This window comes from Triticum urartu, chromosome 3A, assembly GCF_056163025.1.
Source record: "Triticum urartu cultivar PI428250 chromosome 3A, HENAU_Tu73, whole genome shotgun sequence".
In the NCBI taxonomy this organism is placed as follows: domain Eukaryota; kingdom Viridiplantae; phylum Streptophyta; class Magnoliopsida; order Poales; family Poaceae; genus Triticum; species Triticum urartu.
This window is the reverse complement of record NC_141875.1, coordinates 705,129,043-705,147,545: the sequence shown is the minus strand read 5'-3', so window position 1 is coordinate 705,147,545 and position 18,503 is coordinate 705,129,043. Positions and strand designations below refer to the sequence as shown.

At 48.0% G+C, this 18,503-nt stretch overlaps 1 protein-coding gene across 1 annotated transcript; it reads left to right on the top strand.

Annotated features, from left to right (window-relative positions):
* The first annotated feature begins 16,477 nt into the window (after positions 1-16,477).
* LOC125546063 (uncharacterized) lies at positions 16,478-18,177 on the top strand. Its single transcript, XM_048710189.2, has one exon. It carries the CDS (start codon positions 16,780-16,782, stop codon positions 17,998-18,000), a length of 1,221 nt encoding a protein of 406 aa, XP_048566146.2. The 5' UTR covers positions 16,478-16,779; the 3' UTR covers positions 18,001-18,177.
* Positions 18,178-18,503: the final 326 nt, after the last annotated feature.

Here is an 18,503-nt window from a genome sequence, read left to right as displayed (position 1 = left end):
TCTGTAAAGCATAGTGGCTGTGCAGCACCTCTGTACGGGGCTATATCATGACGTAGCTCCAATGAGCCTTGTCTACTGTGTTCGGCCCTGCCGAATTTGTGGCCGGCGTGACGGTTACCGTCTCGAGCCGTGGGGCGCCCACGCGATCCGTAGATCGATCTTGTTTGCCTTGCCTTGTCCTCCAACATGTCTCGTAAGTCTGGCGCATATTCCCGTGCCTTGGTACGGGGTGTGGCTTGAGTGGAGGGCCGAGAGGCCTCTCTGTCGCGGCCACAAGGTGGCCGGTCGGCCGCATCAAGTGCTTCCTCCTCTAATCGGGGTAGCAACCTTCGCTTTGGGTAGCTCTTGGAGGGGCGTTCAAGTTTATGCTCTTCGGCCGCAAGGACTTCAGTCCATCTGTCGACTAGCAAATCTTGATCAGCTCTAAGTTGTTGCTGTTTTTTCTTGAGGCTTCTTGCCGTGGCCATAAGCCTGCGTTGAAAACGCTCTTGCTCGACGGGATCCTCTGGTACGACGAATTTGTCGTCGTCGAGGCTTGCCTCGTCTTCGGAGGGAGACATATAATTATCGTCCTCGACCTCTCTGTCTGCCGCTCTCTCATGAGGGCTGGTTTCTCCATCCTCCTGTGCTAAATCTTGCTGGAGGGGGTTTTCTTCTGCGCTTTCCGGAGTATTATTATCTCCCGTGCTGGAATCACCGTATTTGTTTTGGCGGGATTTTGAGCGGCGCCGCTGACGCCGGCGCTTAGGCTGTTTCTTGGAGGGGTCATCCTCCGCTGTTCCATCGCCATCTCCCTCTTTTGGGGTGTCCACCATGTATATGTAATATGACGAGGTGGCTTTCTAGGGCCTAGTAGGCGCTGGTTCTTCATCATCTCCTTCATCGGCGTCCATACCGTTGATGTCTTCGGAGTCGAAGTCGAGCATGTCGGTTAAGTCGTTGACAGTGGCTACAAAGTGGGTGGTGGGTGGGCTTTGAATTTCTTCATCGTCCGTACCCCAACCTTGCTGACCGTAGTCCGGCCAGGGCTCTCCTGATAAAGAGAGAGACTTCAGTGACTTCGGGATATCGCCGAAAGGCGAGTGCTGAAAGATGTCCGCGGCAGTGAACTCCATGATCGGCGCCCAATCGGATTCGATCGGCAGGGGCGCAGAGGGTTCGGAGTCCGGAGAGGAGTCCGGCTCCTTGGAGTCACGAGTCTCGCAGAGTACGGGGCTGGTGTTCGGCTCAATCACCGTTGGGGTCGCAGCCCCCGAGGTGGCATCCAACTGCCCATCCTCGACCAATGCAGTTGGCTTCGAATTAAGGGTCGGAGCCGATGCGGGTGCGGCCTCCAGGGCACTGTTCGGCGGCAGAGCTAGATCATGCTCGTCGTGACAGTGCGGCGTGCTCGGCAGTGGCTCGAATCCGTCAAAGATCAAGTCCCCGCGGATGTCAGCCGTGTAGTTTAAACTTCCAAATCTGACATGACGGCCAGGGGCGTGGCTTTCGATCTGCTCCAGACGGCCAAGCGAATTGGCCCGCAGTGCGAAGCCGCCGAAGACGAAGATCTGTCCGGGGAGGAAGTTCTCACCCTGGACTGCATCGCTATTGATGATCGTAGGAGCCATCGAGCCTGACGGCGACGACACAGAGGAACTCTCAATGAAAGCACCAATGTCGGTGTCAAAACCGGCGGATCTCGGGTAGGGGGTCCCGAATTGTGCGTCTAGGCCGGATGGTAACAGGAGGCAAGGGACACGAAGTTTTACCCAGGTTCGGGCCCTCTCGACGGAGGTAAAACCCTACGTCCTACTTGATTAATATTGATGATATGGGTAGTACAAGAGTAGATCTACCACGAGATCGAAGAGGCTAAACCCTAGAAGCTAGCCTATGGTATGATTGTTGATGTGTACGTTGTCCTATGGACTAAAACCCTCCGGTTTATATAGACACCGGAGAGGGTTAAGGTTACACAAAGTCGGTTACAATGGTAGGAGATCTTCATATCCGTATCGCCAAGCTTGCCTTCCACGCCAAGGAAAGTCCCTTCCGGACACGGGACGAAGTCTTCAATCTTGTATCTTCATAGTCCAGGAGTCCGGCTGAAGGTATAGTCCGGCCATCCGGACACCCCCTAATCCAGGACTCCCTCAACGATGGTCATCTGTAAAAGAGAGGAACTTAAGTGAAAAGTTGTCGTGCAAAAAGGTAGTTTTTAAAGAAACCATGTATGATTAAAGATGAGTAAAAATTGCCATTTGTCTACGCGCGTTGAGCCCCTTATATTTGTAATAGGGGTGTGGCCATCAATCCGGTATGAATTACATATAGCTGAGCCGGACTCGTCTAACCGTGTTCGTGGTCTTGACGACCTATCAAATGCTTTAGTTAGCGAGGTCGTTTTTAGTGTGCGGCTGCCAAGGTAGTCGCACTCTCTTCGGCGCGCAAATATCGCTCAATATTTCCATTCACCGTAATGATGCCACGTGGACCGGGCATCTTGAGCGTGAGGGAAGCGTAATGTGGTATTGCATTAAAGCGAGCGAAAGCTTCGCGTCCAAGTAGTGCTTGATAGCCACTTTGGAACGGAGCAATGTGGAAGGTTAAATGTTCGCTACGGAAGTTATCGGGGAAGCCGAATATAACCTTTAGTAGCAGGGAGCCCGTGCAGTGAGCCCCTGGGCCTAGCGTTACTCCTTTAAAGGTAGTATTGCTATGACAAATTTTTGTTGGGTCTATCCCCATTTCGCGGATTGTATCCTGGTATATCAGGTTTAGACTACTGCCACCGTCCATCAGGACTCGTGTGAAGTGGTATCCGTCAATTATTGGGTCTAATACCAGGGCAGCCTATCCTGCACGCTGGATACTTGCTGAGTAATCACGATGGTCGAAAGTGATCGGTTGAGACGACCAGTGGTAGGACTCCGCGGTGATAGGCCCTTGGGCATATTTTTCTGGGAGTGCCGCTTTGTTTCTCCCCTTAATTACATATAACACGTTGACTGTTTTGACTTCTGGTGGAAACTTCTTTTGTTCCCCAGTGTCTTGCTTGAGATGCTCATCCTCGTCTTCGCTTGGTGTATCCTCCCCCTTGTGTACGGCATTGAGCTTGCCGGACTGCTTGAAGACCCAACATTCTCTATGGCTATGATTAGCAGGTTTACCAGGGGTGCTATGGATCTGACAAACTTTGTCCAGAATTTTGTTTAGGCTGGACAGTTCGTCTCTAGCACCTTTAGAGGGCAGCTTTTGCTGACTTGGCCGAGAGCTTTTGAATCCGGCGTTTACTGCCGTGCTCTTCGTGCTGTCTTCTTTATTCCGGCGTTTGCTATTATTGTTGCGCCGTGATTTCCCGTTTCCATCTCTAACTTCGGATGTACTGGGGTCGCTGATGCTGCATCTGGCTAGCCAGCTATCCTCACCCGCGCAAAAGCGGGTCATGAGGCTTGTTAATGCTGCCATTGTTCTCGGCTTTTCTTGGCCGAGATGTCTGGCAAGCCATTCGTCATGGACGCTATGCTTAAAAGCTGCCAAGGCTTCGGCGTCCGGACAGTCGACTATTTGGTTCTTTTTAGTAAGAAACCTGTTCCAAAGCTTTCGGGCTGACTCTCCAAGTTGTTGAGTTATATGACTCAAATCGTCCGCGTCCGGAGGTCGGACGTAAGTCCCCTGAAAATTTGCCCGAAAAGCATCTTCGAGCTCTTCCCAGCTTCCAATGGAACTTTCGGGTAGGCTCTTAAGCCAGTGCCGAGCTGGCCCTTTGAGTTTAAGGGGTAAATACTTAATGGCGTGGAGGTCATCTCCCCAAGCCATATGGATATGGAGGATATAATCCTCAATCCAGACACTAGGCTCTGTTGTTCCGTCGTATGCCTCTATATTTACGGGTTTGAATCCCTCTGGAAATTCATGATCCAGCACCTCATCGGTGAAACATAGGGGGTGTGTGGCACCCCTGTATCCGGGTGTACCACGTTCTTCGGATGTTTGTTGTGTTGCGTTGTATGCTGGAGCGCGCTTACGTGGTCCATAGATGGATCTGGTTGTGTCATCCTTTTGATGCGAGTCCTCGCGTAGATCGCGTATTGGCGTATGTGCGGCGTTGTTTGCCGCTCTATGTTGGTCGTGAGGTCGCTTATCCGGCCAGATGGCTGTTTTGATTTTTGGTTGTGGGGGATCTAAGGCCTCCTCATCGAATTCAGGTAGCAAATTTCGCTTTGGGTAGCTCTTGGTGGGGCGATTACCGCCGTACTTCGCTGCTGTGTTGAGTACTTTGTTCCATCTGATTTGGAGTGTGTCTTGCACAGCCTTGAGCCTTTGCTTCTGCTTTTTTAGACTCCTCGCGGTGGCAACGAGCCTTTGATGGGCATTCTGTTGCTCCGGGTGCCTGTCCGGTGTGACGTCATCTAGACTATGATCTTTGATAGAGTCGGGTTGTTCGGCTTGATTCTCCGTGTTGCCGTGGTCCGGCAATGGTTCCCCCTGCTCTAACGCTGGGTCTGTATGATCGTTGTTTCTACCGAGGTGCGATTTGGGGCGGCGCTTACGCTGCCGTTTGGACTGCTTCTCGAGGGAACAATCCTTCGTTGCGTCCTTCCGTTCCTCATCGTCGTTTTCCTTTGGTGTGTCCACCATGTATACGTCATGTGGTGAAGTGGTTGTCCAGTGCCCTGTGGGCAGTGGTTCCTCTTTGTCTCCCGCATCATCGTCCATGCCGTCGATGTCTTCGGAGCCGAAGTCGAGCATGTCGATTAAGTCATCGACAGTGGCTATTAAGTGGGTGGTGGGTGGGGCGCGAATTTCTTCGTCGTCTGCATCCCAGTCTTGCCGGACATAGTTCGGCCAGGATCCTCCTGACAAGGAGAGAGACCTTAATGAGTTCAGTATGTCGCCAAAGGGCGAGTGCTGAAAAATATCCGCAGAGGTAAACTCCATGATCGGCGCCCAATTGGATTCGATAGGAATGGGCACAGACGGTTGGGAGTCCGTGGCCGGAGAAGGATCCGGCAGTTTAACAACACGGCTCTCATGCAAGGTAAGGTCGATGTTCGGCTCGATCGCCGCTGAGGGTAAGGCCTCTGTGGCGGGGTCCATCCACCCGTCCATGGATGGCGCAACTGGCTCCGAATTGAGGGTCGGAGCGGCTGCCTGTGCGATTTCCTGGACACTGTCCGATGGTGGAGCTAAATCGTACTCATCGTGACCGCGTGACGCACAAGGCAGAGGCTCGAATCCGTCGAAGATCAAGTCTCCACGGATATCGGCCGTGTAGTTTAAGCTTCCAAACCTGACCTGGTGGCCAGGGGCGTAACTTTCAATCTGCTCCAGATGGCCAAGCGAATTGGCCCGCAGTGCAAAGCCGCCGAACACGAAGATCTGTCCGGGAAGAAAAGTCTCACCCTGGACTGCATCGCTATCGATGACAGTAGGAGCCATCAAGCCTAACGGCGACGACACAGAGGAACTCTCAAGGAAAGCACCAATGTCGGTGTCAAAACCGGTGGATCTCGGGTAGGGGGTCCCGAACTGTGCGTCTAAGGCGGATGGTAACAGGAGCCAGGGGACACAATGTTTTACCCAGGTTCGGGCCCTCTTGATGGAGGTAAAACCCTACATCCTGCTTGATTAATATTGATTATATGGGTAGTACAAGAGTAGATCTACCACGAGATCTGAGAGGCTAAACCCTAGAAGCTAGCCTATGGTATGATTGTATGTTGTCCTACGGACTAAAACCCTCCGGTTTATATAGACACCGGAGAGGGTTAGGGTTACACATGGTCGGTCACAGAGGAGGAGATACACATATCCGTATTGCCTAGCTTGCCTTCCACGCCAAGTAGAGTCCCATTCGGACACGAGACGAAGTCTTCAATCTTGTATCTTCATAGTCTAACAGTCCGGCCAATGGATATAGTCCGGCTGTCCGGAGACCCCCTAATCCAGGACTCCTACAGTGGGCATCTCCATAGCCCATTGATGAGCCTTGTTGATGTGAGACTTTCTTCCTTTTTGTCTTCTCCACATAACCCCCTCATTATATTCTATTCCACCCATAGTGCTATGTCCATGGCTCGCGCTCATGTATTGCGTGAAGGTTTATGAGTTTGAGATTACTAAAGTATGAAACAATTGCTTGGCTTGTCATCGGGGTTGTGCATGATGAGAGCATTCTTGTGTGACGAAAATGAAACATGACTAAACCATATGATTTTGTAGGGATGAACTTTCTTTGGCCATGTTATTTTGAAAAGACATAATTGCTTAGTTAGTATGCTTGAAGTATTATCATATGTCAATATGAACTTTTGTCTTGAATCTTTCGGATCTGGATATTTATGCCACAATTAAGAAGAATTACATTAAAATTAGGCCAAGTAGCACTCCGCATCAAAAATTCTGTTTTTATCATTTACCTACTCGAGGACGAGCAGGAATTAAGCTTGGGGATGCTTGATACGTCTCCAATGTATCTATAATTTTTGATTGCTCCATGCTATATTATCTACTGTTTTGGACTATATTGGGCTTTATTTTCCACTTTTATATTAATTTTGGGCCTAACCTATTAACCGGAGGCCCAGCCCAGATTTGCTATTTTTTGCCTATTTCAGTGTTTCGAAGAAAAGGAATATCAAACGGAGTCGAAACAGAACGAAATCAACTGGAGAAGTTATTTTTGGAAGGAAAACTACCGGATGGACTTGGACCCCACGTCAGGAGCCAAGGGAGGTGCTCACGAGGGTGGGGGGCGCCCCCCCCCTAGGGCGCGCCCCCCTGCCTCGTGGGGCCCCTGAAGCTCCACCGACGTACTTCCTGCACCCATATATACTCACGTACCCTAAAACTTCCAGAACAGACAATAGATCGGGAGTTCCGCTGCCGGAAGCCTCCGTAGCCACTGAAAACCAATCTAGACCCGTTCCGGCACCCTGCCGGAGGGGGAATCCTTCTCCGGTGGCCATCTTCATCATCCCGGTGCTCTCCATGACGAGGACGGAGTAGTTCTCCCTCGGGGCTGAGGGTATGTACCAGTAGCTATGTGTTTGATCTCTCTATCTCGTGTTCTTGAGGTGATACGATCATGATGTATCGCGAGCTTTGCTATTATAGTTGGATCCTATGATGTTTTCTCCCCCCTCTACTCTCTTGTAATGGATTGAGTTTCCCTTTGAAGTTATCTTATCGGATTGAGTCTTTATAGATTTGAGAACACTTGATGTATGTCTTGCCGTGCATATCTGTGGTGACAATGGGATACCACGTGATTCACTTGATGTATGTTTTGGTGATCAACTTGCGGGTTCCGCCCATGAACCTATGCATAGGGGTTGGCACACGTTTTCATCGTGATTCTCCGGTAGGAACTTTGGGGCACTCTTTGAGGTCCTTTGTGTTGGTTGAATAGATGAATCTGAGATTGTGTGACGCATATCGTATAATCATACCCACGGATACTTGAGGTGACATTGGAGTATCTAGGTGACATTAGGGTTTTGGTTGATTTGTGTCTTAAGGTGTTATTCTAGTACGAACTCTAGGGCTGTTTGTGACACTTATAGGAATAGCCCAACGGATTGATTGGAAAGAATAACTTTGAGGTGGTTTCGTACCCTACCATAATCTCTTCGTTTGTTCTCCGCTATTAGTGACTTTGGAGTGACTATTTGTTGCATGTTGAGGGATAGTTATATGATCCAATTATGTTATTATTGTTGAGAGGACTTGCACTAGTGAAAGTATGAACCCTAGGCCTTGTTTCCTATCATTGCAATACCGTTTACGCTCACTTTTACCATTAGATACCTTGCTGTTTTAATAATTTCAGATTGCAAATACCTTTATCTACTATGCATATACCACTTGTATCACCATCTCTTCGCCGAACTAGTGCACCTATACAATTTACCATTGTATTGGGTGTGTTGGAGACACAAGAGACTCTCTGTTATTTGGTTGCAGGGTTGCTTGAGAGAGACCATCTTCATCCTACGCCTCCTATGGATTGATAAACCTTAGGTCATCCACTTGAGGGAAATTTGCTACTGTCCTACAAACCTCTGCACTTGGAGGCCCAACAACGTCTACAAGAAGAAGGTTGTGTAGTAGACATCACCAGACAGGAAGCTTTTTGGTGCCTTGGTGTGTCCTCCAACTAACGATGAGAAGAATCGCATGTTTATCCTTTCCTTGTAAGCGACCATGTGTAACCCTAGTGCCCCTGGTGTCTATATAAACAAAGAGCATTTAGTCCATAGGGACTAGAACAACAACCATCATCCTACTAGTTTAGGGTTTAGTTCATCTGATCTCGTGGTAGATCGACTCTGTAATCCTCATATACACAAGCAATATAATCAAGCAGGACGTAGGGTTTTACCTCTTCGAGAGGGCCCGAACCTGGGTAAACATCATATCCCTAGTCACTTGTTCCTCATTGATCCAAGATCCACAGGTCTGGACCCCCTACCCGAGATTCGTCGGTTTTGACACCGACATTGGTGCTTCCACTGAGAGTTCCGATGTTGGATCGTCGAAGGATTGATGGCTCCCCTGATCATCAGAGACAACATCAGCACCGGGGACATCTTCGTCCCCGGGCAACTTTACGCGTTCGGCAGCATCGTGTTGCACGCTGACTCGACCGGTCATCTCGACTAGATCGACAGTTTCGCCCCTGAGCACCAGATCAGGTTTGGTAACTTAGAGTACATCACAGACGCTAGGGGTGATCTGATCTTCACCGGCTTCTCAGCTTCACCTGGGACACCTGCGGACCCCGAAGCATCGACTTCGAGGCCTCTCCCCGATCCGATCACTGGACCGGCCCTTACCTCGCAGCCGGCTTTGAGCTTAAATGCATGCACTATGTCCGAAGATCGGGAATCACCCCCGACCAGACTCCCCCTAGGAGCCCCCTGGGTTCAAGATCTCATATCAATTTTCAACTGTTGGGAAAGAATTGGGGTGCGGCAGGAAGAAATGGAATTCTCAAAAAAAGTATAAACAGGTCTTCCCCACTGCTGCAGAGAGTCTGAGCTGGGTGGAATTGAAGTTGGGTTTCGATCAAGACACCCCTGCCTACTTACCTTCAAAAAACGACTAATGATCAACCGATCACAGAGGTCCTTTTCCAGCAACTTCAAATCAGAAAGCCCGGACTCCCATAAAGAATGCTTGCAGATCTTTCTTTTTATTACGATGACAATATGGACCTTGTTACTGTCTCATTTTCTTATATTTATATAAGTTCTATTTTCTTATATTTATACAAGAATAGAATCACGCTCTGTAGGATTTGAACCTACGTCTGCCGACGGCAAGGTAGGAGGAGGGCAGGGAGAGGACAGGAACGACTGGCGCTAGGGTTCGCCCAGCCGCCGCTCGCAGGAGCGACGTGGGGGGGAGGGGGTTCTTATGACGCTGCCCCTTGCTTCGTTAGAGGCGTTGGCGCCCCGTCTTCCCTTGATAGCTATCGTGGTTAATGTAATGTTGTGCAAAAGAAGCAAACATGTTGTGCCACATTTTTTTAGACAAATATGTTGTGCCACATACGTGCGTGTAAGGTTGGGCATACGGAACGGGCCTTTTGGCCCGCTCATGGACCTGCCCTGACCGAATTGCATAGGACCGACAAAAAAACAGCCAATCTGGTCTGCAAATATAGGCCCAAAAACAGTGAAATCCTATTCGCCCCATTGTGCGACAAACTGACGAGCTTCCGCATAGGAGGGGAGCCGAGCGAACCAGCGTTGGGCTGGCCCATTTTTGCGTCGAAAAGGATCCGGCTTTGGGAAAAGTCAGTTTATACCGGTTTTGGGAATCTTTCAAAAGGTTCAAAACCGATTTTTTTTTCTTTTGGTTTTTTCTTTTGTTTTTTCCTTTTTTGTAATTTTATTTTTCCCTTTTTTAAAAATGTTCATGAATTCAATTTATATTGTTCAAAATTGCAAAAATTGTAATCATTTCCATATAATTCTCTTAAAGTTTCAAAACATGTTGCAATATTTGTTCATAGAATTAAAAAATGTTCCTGTTTTCGGAAAAAGTACAGGTATTTCATTTAAAGTTCCTTTTTTTCAAATATGTTCATAAATTCAAATGGTGTTTGCATTTTTTAAAATGTTTGATACTTTCAAAAAATGTTCTTATTTTTTTCAAAAACAAATTCTACATTTTCAAAAATGATCTTCAAAGTTGATCATAGATGCAAAAATTGTTCAAGTTTTAGAAATATGTTAGTGTTTTTCAAAAATTCTTCAGAAATTATAAATTGTTCCCACTTTTTTAAAAAGTAAATTTTAAAAGTATTTATGTTTTCCAAAGATGTTCGCATTTTAGAAAATAATTCAGAATTTTAAAAAAATCCTGTTTAAAAAATCACAGATTCAAAGATTGTTGCTTTTTCCATAAATGTCTGTGTTTTGCAAATAATGTGCAGAAATTCAAAAAATGTTCCCATTTTATAAATTTGTTCATAAATGAAAAGGTGTTTAAGTTTTCGAAAAATGTTCATGTTTTTAAAAATTGTTTAGGAACTTAAAATATGTTCCCTTTTTCAAAAAAATTCAAAATTCAAAAAAAGTGTTTCACATTTTAAATTTTTTAACATTTTGCTCGTGTTGTTTAGAAAATTTTCGGATTTTCAAAAATACTAGCCTTTGAAAAAATTATTCGGACACTTCTAGGAAATGTCGAAAATTCCAATAGTGTTCGGATCTGCCAGGTAATTTAGTTCTTAAAATGTCATGTTGTATATTTGTCACATATAGCCTTTTTTTTGAGGAATATTTGTCACATCGCTCGCCAACGGGCAGGCCCATTCGAGGGTTTCTGCATGTACGTCGGCGCCCGACTTGCCGCAAAATGCAACATATAGGAGCTCCCCGAAAACAGGACCGGACTAGTCTTGTTTTGGGTCAGTCCGCTCAGTCGGACCGAAACATACTTCTTCCTGCATTTTTTTAAATAACACAGACGAGGCCTAGCCCATCCTAGACTCGTGTTTATGACCTAGCCCATCCTAGACTCATGTTTATGACCTAGTGTGATTGCCAAGTCTTTAGGATATTTCTCAAGCCCCATCTTAGCTATCTCTGCAATCATACTAACTCTGCATTTTGGTTAAGATATTCTTGAATTTAATTTCATTAGATAGTGTACAACGGGTGAGTAAGCATGTTGCTTTAATTTGTATTGTCTGAGGATCTGCTGGAGAAATATTACTAATAAGAATGTGTGAACTAATATTTTTTGTGTGTGAACTAATATTATGGACAGAAGGGAAATTGAAGCTGATATCTTTCAACAAATCTCATATTCGTAGAATTAGCGAACCAACTGATAATTAAGATGATCCACCAAGAGAATCATAGCTTTGTATTAAAATCACCTAAACATTAATCGGTGATATTTCTATGAAAAGAACATATTTCTTATTGTACTAATCATTCTTTCAGCTTGAGAGTCACTGTTCTGCTATGATCTAGAGGTATCTTGTTTAACTTAATCTGCACCATCGGGACATAAGCATGGAAACCTGCACACGTCGTGTTTACAATTATATGGGTGTGTATGCTTGTTGATGGTGTCCCGGCCCAGGGTTCTCTCACAATGTCGATTCCTGGCCAAATGTGCTGGGCTGAGAACCCCTAGGTCAATTCCATCCTGGGCCACGTTGGGCAGTCCATGGCGATTATGTGGAAGACTTAGAGGACTTGCGTTATAAGCAGAAAATATTGGAGCCATGGAGGACTCTACGTTCATTGACGTAGCCGACTAAGATCTATAATCCTAGGGCCCTTATATAAGTTGGGGTCCGGTCTCCCTAATTAGTTTACTTGTACTTTGTACACACCCCTATCGCAAAATAGGAAAGCAGGAGTAGGGTATTACCTCGATCGAGAGATCCCAAACCTGGGTAAAAGCTCGCCTCCTGTTATCATCCAGCCTAAATCACCTAGATGGGATACCATACCTTGGGACATGTTGGGGTCGTCTCCAACAGTGATGGCCCACGCAGGTCCAGCTAGGTGAACATAGAGGCTTCATGGGAGCTCAGATCGAATCTAGCGTGATATACGCCCCAGGACATATGTTCATCTTCAGCTCCGCCACCTTCATCGCTAGCTCGAGTGGCCACATCGTCCAGGTCGAGAACTTCGCTCCAAGCCGAATTGTCTGATTCGGCAATCTGGAATATGCCACAGATTCACGTGGATAGCTAATCTTCTATGGTCTGGCATCATGTCGGGCTCGGGAGCATCAATGGGAGGTCGAATCGCAAACATCGAGGATCATCTCACCGAGGTGCTTGAGGGTGTAACCGAGGAGATGGTGACCTGGAGAAGGAGACCAGTGAATCTATGGACAAACGGCCGCCAACGGTGCATTTGCGCCCGTGACAGGGACACAATGTCCCTAGATTTCGGTCAAGGCCAGTGCTACATGGTATACAGAGCCTCATTTGTTCCTGTGCTCGTGGCCATGGCGATCGTCCCGCACGGCGCAGGGGGTAGCACGGTTTCGATGCCGATGCCGATGCTCATACCGGACAACTACACGGTGTGGGCGATCAAGGCCGAAGCCATCCTCGACGCCCAGAACCTCTGGGAAGCGGTGTCGCCGGTCGGCGACGCGGCGGTCGACGCGGGGAAAAACAAGACGGCGAGGGCGGTGCTGTTCGGTGCGCTCTCCGAAGACTTGTTGATGCAGGTATCGACGAAGAAGACGGCGGCTGAGGTGTGGGCCAGCTTGAAGACGAGGTTCGTCGGCGCCGATCGGGTCCAGGCGGCACGGCTCTCCACTCTCCGTGGCGAGTTTGACAACCTGCACATGGAGGAGGGGGAGGCACTAGACGCGTACGCCGACAAGATCGGCGGCATGGCAGCAAGGTATGCTGGCCTCGGCTCGACGCTCGGCGACGCCGCCATGGTGAAAAAACTGCTTGACACGGTGCCCGATTGGTTGTATGCCGCGGTGGCCGAGATCGAGCAGTTCTGCGACGTGGAGACAATGGCGTTCGAGGAGGCATTGAGTAGGCTCAAGGCGTTCGACGAACGCTTACGTCGGCGCACGCAGGACAACGGTGCACGAGGCGGCGATCAGCTGATGTTCACGGCGGCCCAGTGGGAGGCACGGCAGCGTCAGCGCGGCGGCAACCTTGACCACGACGACGGTGCGAGCAGCGTGGCTTCGGGTACGAGACGGCGGCGCGGGAAGTGCTACAACTGTGGCGTTCGTGGCCACTTCTCCCGTGACTGCCGGCAGTCGAAGAAGGAGAAGGCGCTCCTCGCCGACATCGACGACGAGCCGACCTTACTGTAGGTCGTGTCTTAGGGGGAAATTGTTAGGAATAAGACACGGCGGTGGTGGTGACCAGTGTGTGCGTGCGTGTTGGTTGTGCCGGACGCCATGGCGAGTGTGCGTGTGTGCGTGCGTTGGGTCCGTGTCGGGTATGTGCTCATGATTGAGTCGTAGTCGGTTAGCAGCAGCAGCTGGATGTGTTAGAACGCGTCGTAGAGGCAGCATAGGAGAGCGGGTTGTTGGGCGCTCGTACGTGCGTGCGTGCGTAGGAAACAGAGGCTTGGGCGCTGCGTCTCGTAGGCTACAAAGCCGGCCAGGATTTGGTTTGTTAGTGCGTTCAGATTGATATACATAGGTGGTTAGGAGTCCAGATATGTTCTGGTTTGTCCAGATATGTATATATGACAGGGAAAAGAGGGCGTTCGGCGCTGTGGTTCGTTGCCAGAAATACATCCTCGTCGTATCCTTTCTTTGTCTTTCTTTGTCTATGATCTGTTCCTCAAAACTAGTTCATGCTAGTTAGAATTAGACCCAACAACCTCGAACGCCAGTCAAGTCAACAACCTCGGTGATCCTGGCTATGACCGACACATCGGCGCAAACACCGATGAGCCGGCGGTCAAGGAGCCGACGGCTGGGGCGGGAAGCTAAGTAAGGTCAATGATGGGGCCATTGAGGCCCGAGACACAACTCTAGGCATCCAAAGGCATGATGACTCTCCCTTGTGCATCCTCAATATGGTGGGTTACGTTTTGAGCAAGAAACGTAGCCTGGAGCACATGGGTGGATAGTTAACATGAGGACGTGTCTCCTTTAGCTTGATGCTCATGGGTCATTAACACGAGGACATGTCTCTTTCCCCTTGATGCTGATGGGTCGCATCGCAGCATCTGCAACGCTTGCAAAGATGCCAACAAGTGGTAGATGGTGATCACTTTATATGCATATGCCTAGCTTCTTTTTATGCTATGTTGTAAATATTTTGTATAAATCTGAACCTATGAACATCTGTTAGTTTATCATTTCGAGTTGTATGCATGTTCTTAAATATTTCATGCGGTAGCTATGCGAGGAGGCCAGTGTGATGTGGGGGAAACTTTGGTTATTTGAATCTCTGTGAACATTATCACACACGCCTTCTTAGGCGTAATTGTCTGCAATGTTAAATATATCTCATGATTTATCAAAACGAACAGTCTGTTATAAATCGCAAATGGTGTATCAAAAAATCATGTGTGCGATAGTTCACGAAATTAGAGACTACCCTGTCCCTGTGCTATGCAGAACACACGGATCTTTTCGCCAAACATGTGCAATAGTTCAGTTCATCACACACGCTTCTTTGAGAAGAATTGTGTCCAAGGAATCGCGCACAGTTCTCCTTACCCAATGTGCGCGATGTATTTTCCATCACACACATTTTATTTTCAGAGACACGATATATTTTTATAACGTATATGATGCCTTTATCGTGCATAGTATAATGCTACGATATGCGATAGATGTGTCTTAATAGCACTGATCTGCATAGTGTGAATTCTTGACAATGTTGGTATCAAGCCATCCCTTGTCAATGTAGAGAGACCCAGCTACTCGATGATAAACAAGCGCACCAACAATACTACTCGATGGCGAAAGGCGGCCGATGCGCCGCTGACCCGTGGAAGAGTTGTGGTGCAAGGGTTTTACAAGAAGTACCGGAAAAAGAGCACACATAGTGGATTTGGTTGATGCACCGTGTGCACTCGGTTCAGTTTATTAGTATATGATTTCAATTTATTACACTTAAGTTAGAAGACATTCTACGACCTATGTCAAGATATTTGTTAGACAAGTATGTTCTAGAATTTTTTATTAGGATACTAAGAAAAATCAAACACATATAATGCACGATAACACATCTAGCGAAGCACATTAATTTACAAAGGGAACGAAACTAAAAGATATACAAAGGAGCACAATTTGGTGTTTTTTCCTTAAATCTGAAGTAAAGCCAATTCAATGTAAGGTTTCTTACTAGCATCTAAAATGAACTGTTACGAAAAATAAGCCGATATAACTTCAAGTATGTAATACGATTTCAATTTGGCGAAAGTGTATTTTGCAATAAATAAATACATGAATCACAACAATGAATATTGTATCTTAAATTTAGCAATAGAATATATGTGGCTAATTGTGCTAAATGTGATAGGAAAGTTAGTAACTAACATATTGTGTTATCAAGTAAGTCATAAATAAGTAAAAAAGTTTAGCATAAATAATTGAAATATTTTATTATTAATATAATCAAATATCAATAAGAATATAATACTCTTGCAAGTCATAGCTGTAAAAATAAATACTTTTATGATTATAATCGGTATTCTTATCTTATAAATGTTTGTCACAACTGTTGAAATATTTATCAATATGCAATAAGTAATATTTTTAATATCTGTATATCTATATTTTCGGGAATGATAATCATATCTAGTTTTTGAATGATGTGAAACCCAATAAATAAAGATAATTTTATTTATACAAAATTATCCTGCATAACATGTCCGATTGTCACAAAAAAATTGAATTTTAACAGAAAAAATCAGTAACGCTCGAACCATTAATATTTTTGTAATTTATGAAATTAAATCTGACAAATCAATAATTTTTATTTCAATTTGGATAAATTTGAATATAACAATTGGATATATTTCTGATGTACCAATATTACGCAATAATTGATATAATCCAATGGTACATCCATTTTACCTCATTGGGCTTAAGTTGAAATAGAAAATAAAACTAGGCCTGCACAAGATGAGAGCAGAGTAACCTCCCACTCGGTAATGCTAGGAAGTTATATCTAAAGAAGTAAAATACTGAAATATTTTAAACGAAACCATTGGAAGTTTTGTAGGACTAAATCGTAATCATGGCTTACCATGTGAACAGAGCTAAGAGAAACATAGCTATGCACCACCGACCGATGTGAACTGTCCCCTTTCAACTGTGAAACTTGGACAGTTGACACGACCCCATGACACTGCTTACTGCTGAATTTCCCCAAAAATGTTGCTGTCAAGTCATCCCTCGTCAATGTGGACACACCCAGCTATACTTTTCTTTTTCTTGAGCCATCATGCGTCTGCATTTCCCTGGTGATCGATAAACAAGTGCAGCAACAACTACTACACGATGGCGCCATGGCGAGGCCGATGCGTGGCTGACCCGCCGAGGCCAAGAATTGCGGTGCAAGGGTGTGGACAACAAGCAACGGGTAAAGAGCACACATAGTGGACATGAATGATGCACCGTGTGCACTCGGCTCCATTTTTCCTCCCTCGCCGGCCACCACCTACTCTCTCCCCCTCCTCAAAGTCCTAACAATTCCAAAGGGTTAGTGAGAAACTGTCTTCAACTGCAAGCAAGAAACACCCTAGAAATCTAAGGTCCATGATGATCGTCTAGTGATCGACCGGTCCCGTTCCGGCGAGTCGGTCGATAATGGAGCCTGCCAGATTCCGGTACGTGCCGGATCATGTCGGGGGCGGCGGAGGGTTGGAGGACGACGACGGCGAGGAGAGTGGCGGCGGGTGCTTCTTGGACGTGTACGTGCACGGCGCGCGCGGCATCCACAACATCTGCATCTACGCGGACCAGGACGTGTACGCGCGCTTCTCGCTCACGTCCAGCCCGGGCCACGCGCCGGCGCTCTCCACGCGCGTGGCTGCCAGGGGCGGCGCCAGCCCGCGCTTCGACGAGCGCCTTCCGCCGTTGCGCGTCCGTCGGGGCAGGCTCGGCACCGACGCGCTCAAGTGCGAAGTGTTGATGCGGAGCTGCGCCGAGAGCGTCCTCGAGGACCAGCTCCTCGGGTTCACGCTCGTGCCGCTCGCCCAAGTCGCGGCCACCGACGGCGCGGAGATGGAGCGGCGGGAGTTCTCCCTGTCGTCCACGGATCTCACCCACTCGCCCGCCGGCACGGTGAGCCTGTCCCTCGCCCTCCGCTCCGGCGGAGGCGACCCGTGCATCGCGGGGCCATCGGACCGCGCCGCGGCGGAGCCGTCGATCACGTCGGAGGTGGTCATCCTCGAGCCCCCAGCGCCGCCGGTGGACTACCTAGGTATCGAATTTCCTGACCTCAACACAGCCAAAGAGAACGACGACATGGCCGTCCAGTACCTGCCGTTCTTGCACCTCGGGGTGGCGCCGTTTGACGCCATGGAGATGGTCACGAGCCCACGCGGCGAAAATTCGATGCCGGTGTGCTCAGACGGAAGCAAGAACGCCTCGACGACCACCACGACCAGCGACGACAGGGCGATCGATGTCTCCTCCTCGGCGGCGACAGAGAAGCCGCATCGGCACGACGGCGCCCACGAGGCCACCGTGTCGGCACCGATGTGCAGCGGCGCGCCGGACACGCCAACGTCCAACGGAGGGGCGGCGTCTGGCAAGGAGAAGGTCGGCGTTTTCAAGTCTCCCATGGCCACGGGCGACGTCATCGACATGGAGGCGGAACAGAGCGCGATGCAGCGGCAGATCATGGAGATGTACGTGAAGAGCATGCAGCAGTTCACCGAGTCGCTGGGCGCGATGAAGCTGCCGATGGAGCTCGATGGAGACGGCGGCGCCGGGGTGGTCGTCCAGAGGGACGAGAAGAAGCCGGAGGCAGAGGCGAGGAAGGACGGGGCGAGGGTGTTCTACGGAAGCAGAGCATTCTTCTGAAGAAAATTACAAACATTCAGAGAGTGTTCTGAAGACTAGAATTATTCAGAGTGTTGTGAAGAGACCTACTACGATTATTCAGAGTGAGGAAAATCTGATCTCTTCTTGCAAAGGTATTGATTGTTCATCGTCGTTGTTGGCTTGCTTCGTTCGTTAAGACTAACTTGTGGAGTGGAATGGAGTTTTGCGTGTGTCCTGCGCAAGCAGAGCCTTCTTTCTTCTGAAGAAGATTACAGTTATGCAGAGTGTTCTGTATAAAAACTGCGGTTATTCAGAGTGAGGAAAATCTGATGTCTGCCTGCAAAGGCGCTGCTGCACTCAATTACAGACTCCCACAGTACATGTGATATGTCTTGCTAACAAGAGTAACATGTGGAGTAGAATGGAGTTTCATGTGGGCATCAGCCGGCTAGGCAAGATTGCTTGGTCAGATCTCCTCTGAACCTTCTTGAGGAGAGAGTGTGAACACTTGCAGAAAAGCTGCAGATCACTGATCATTGAAG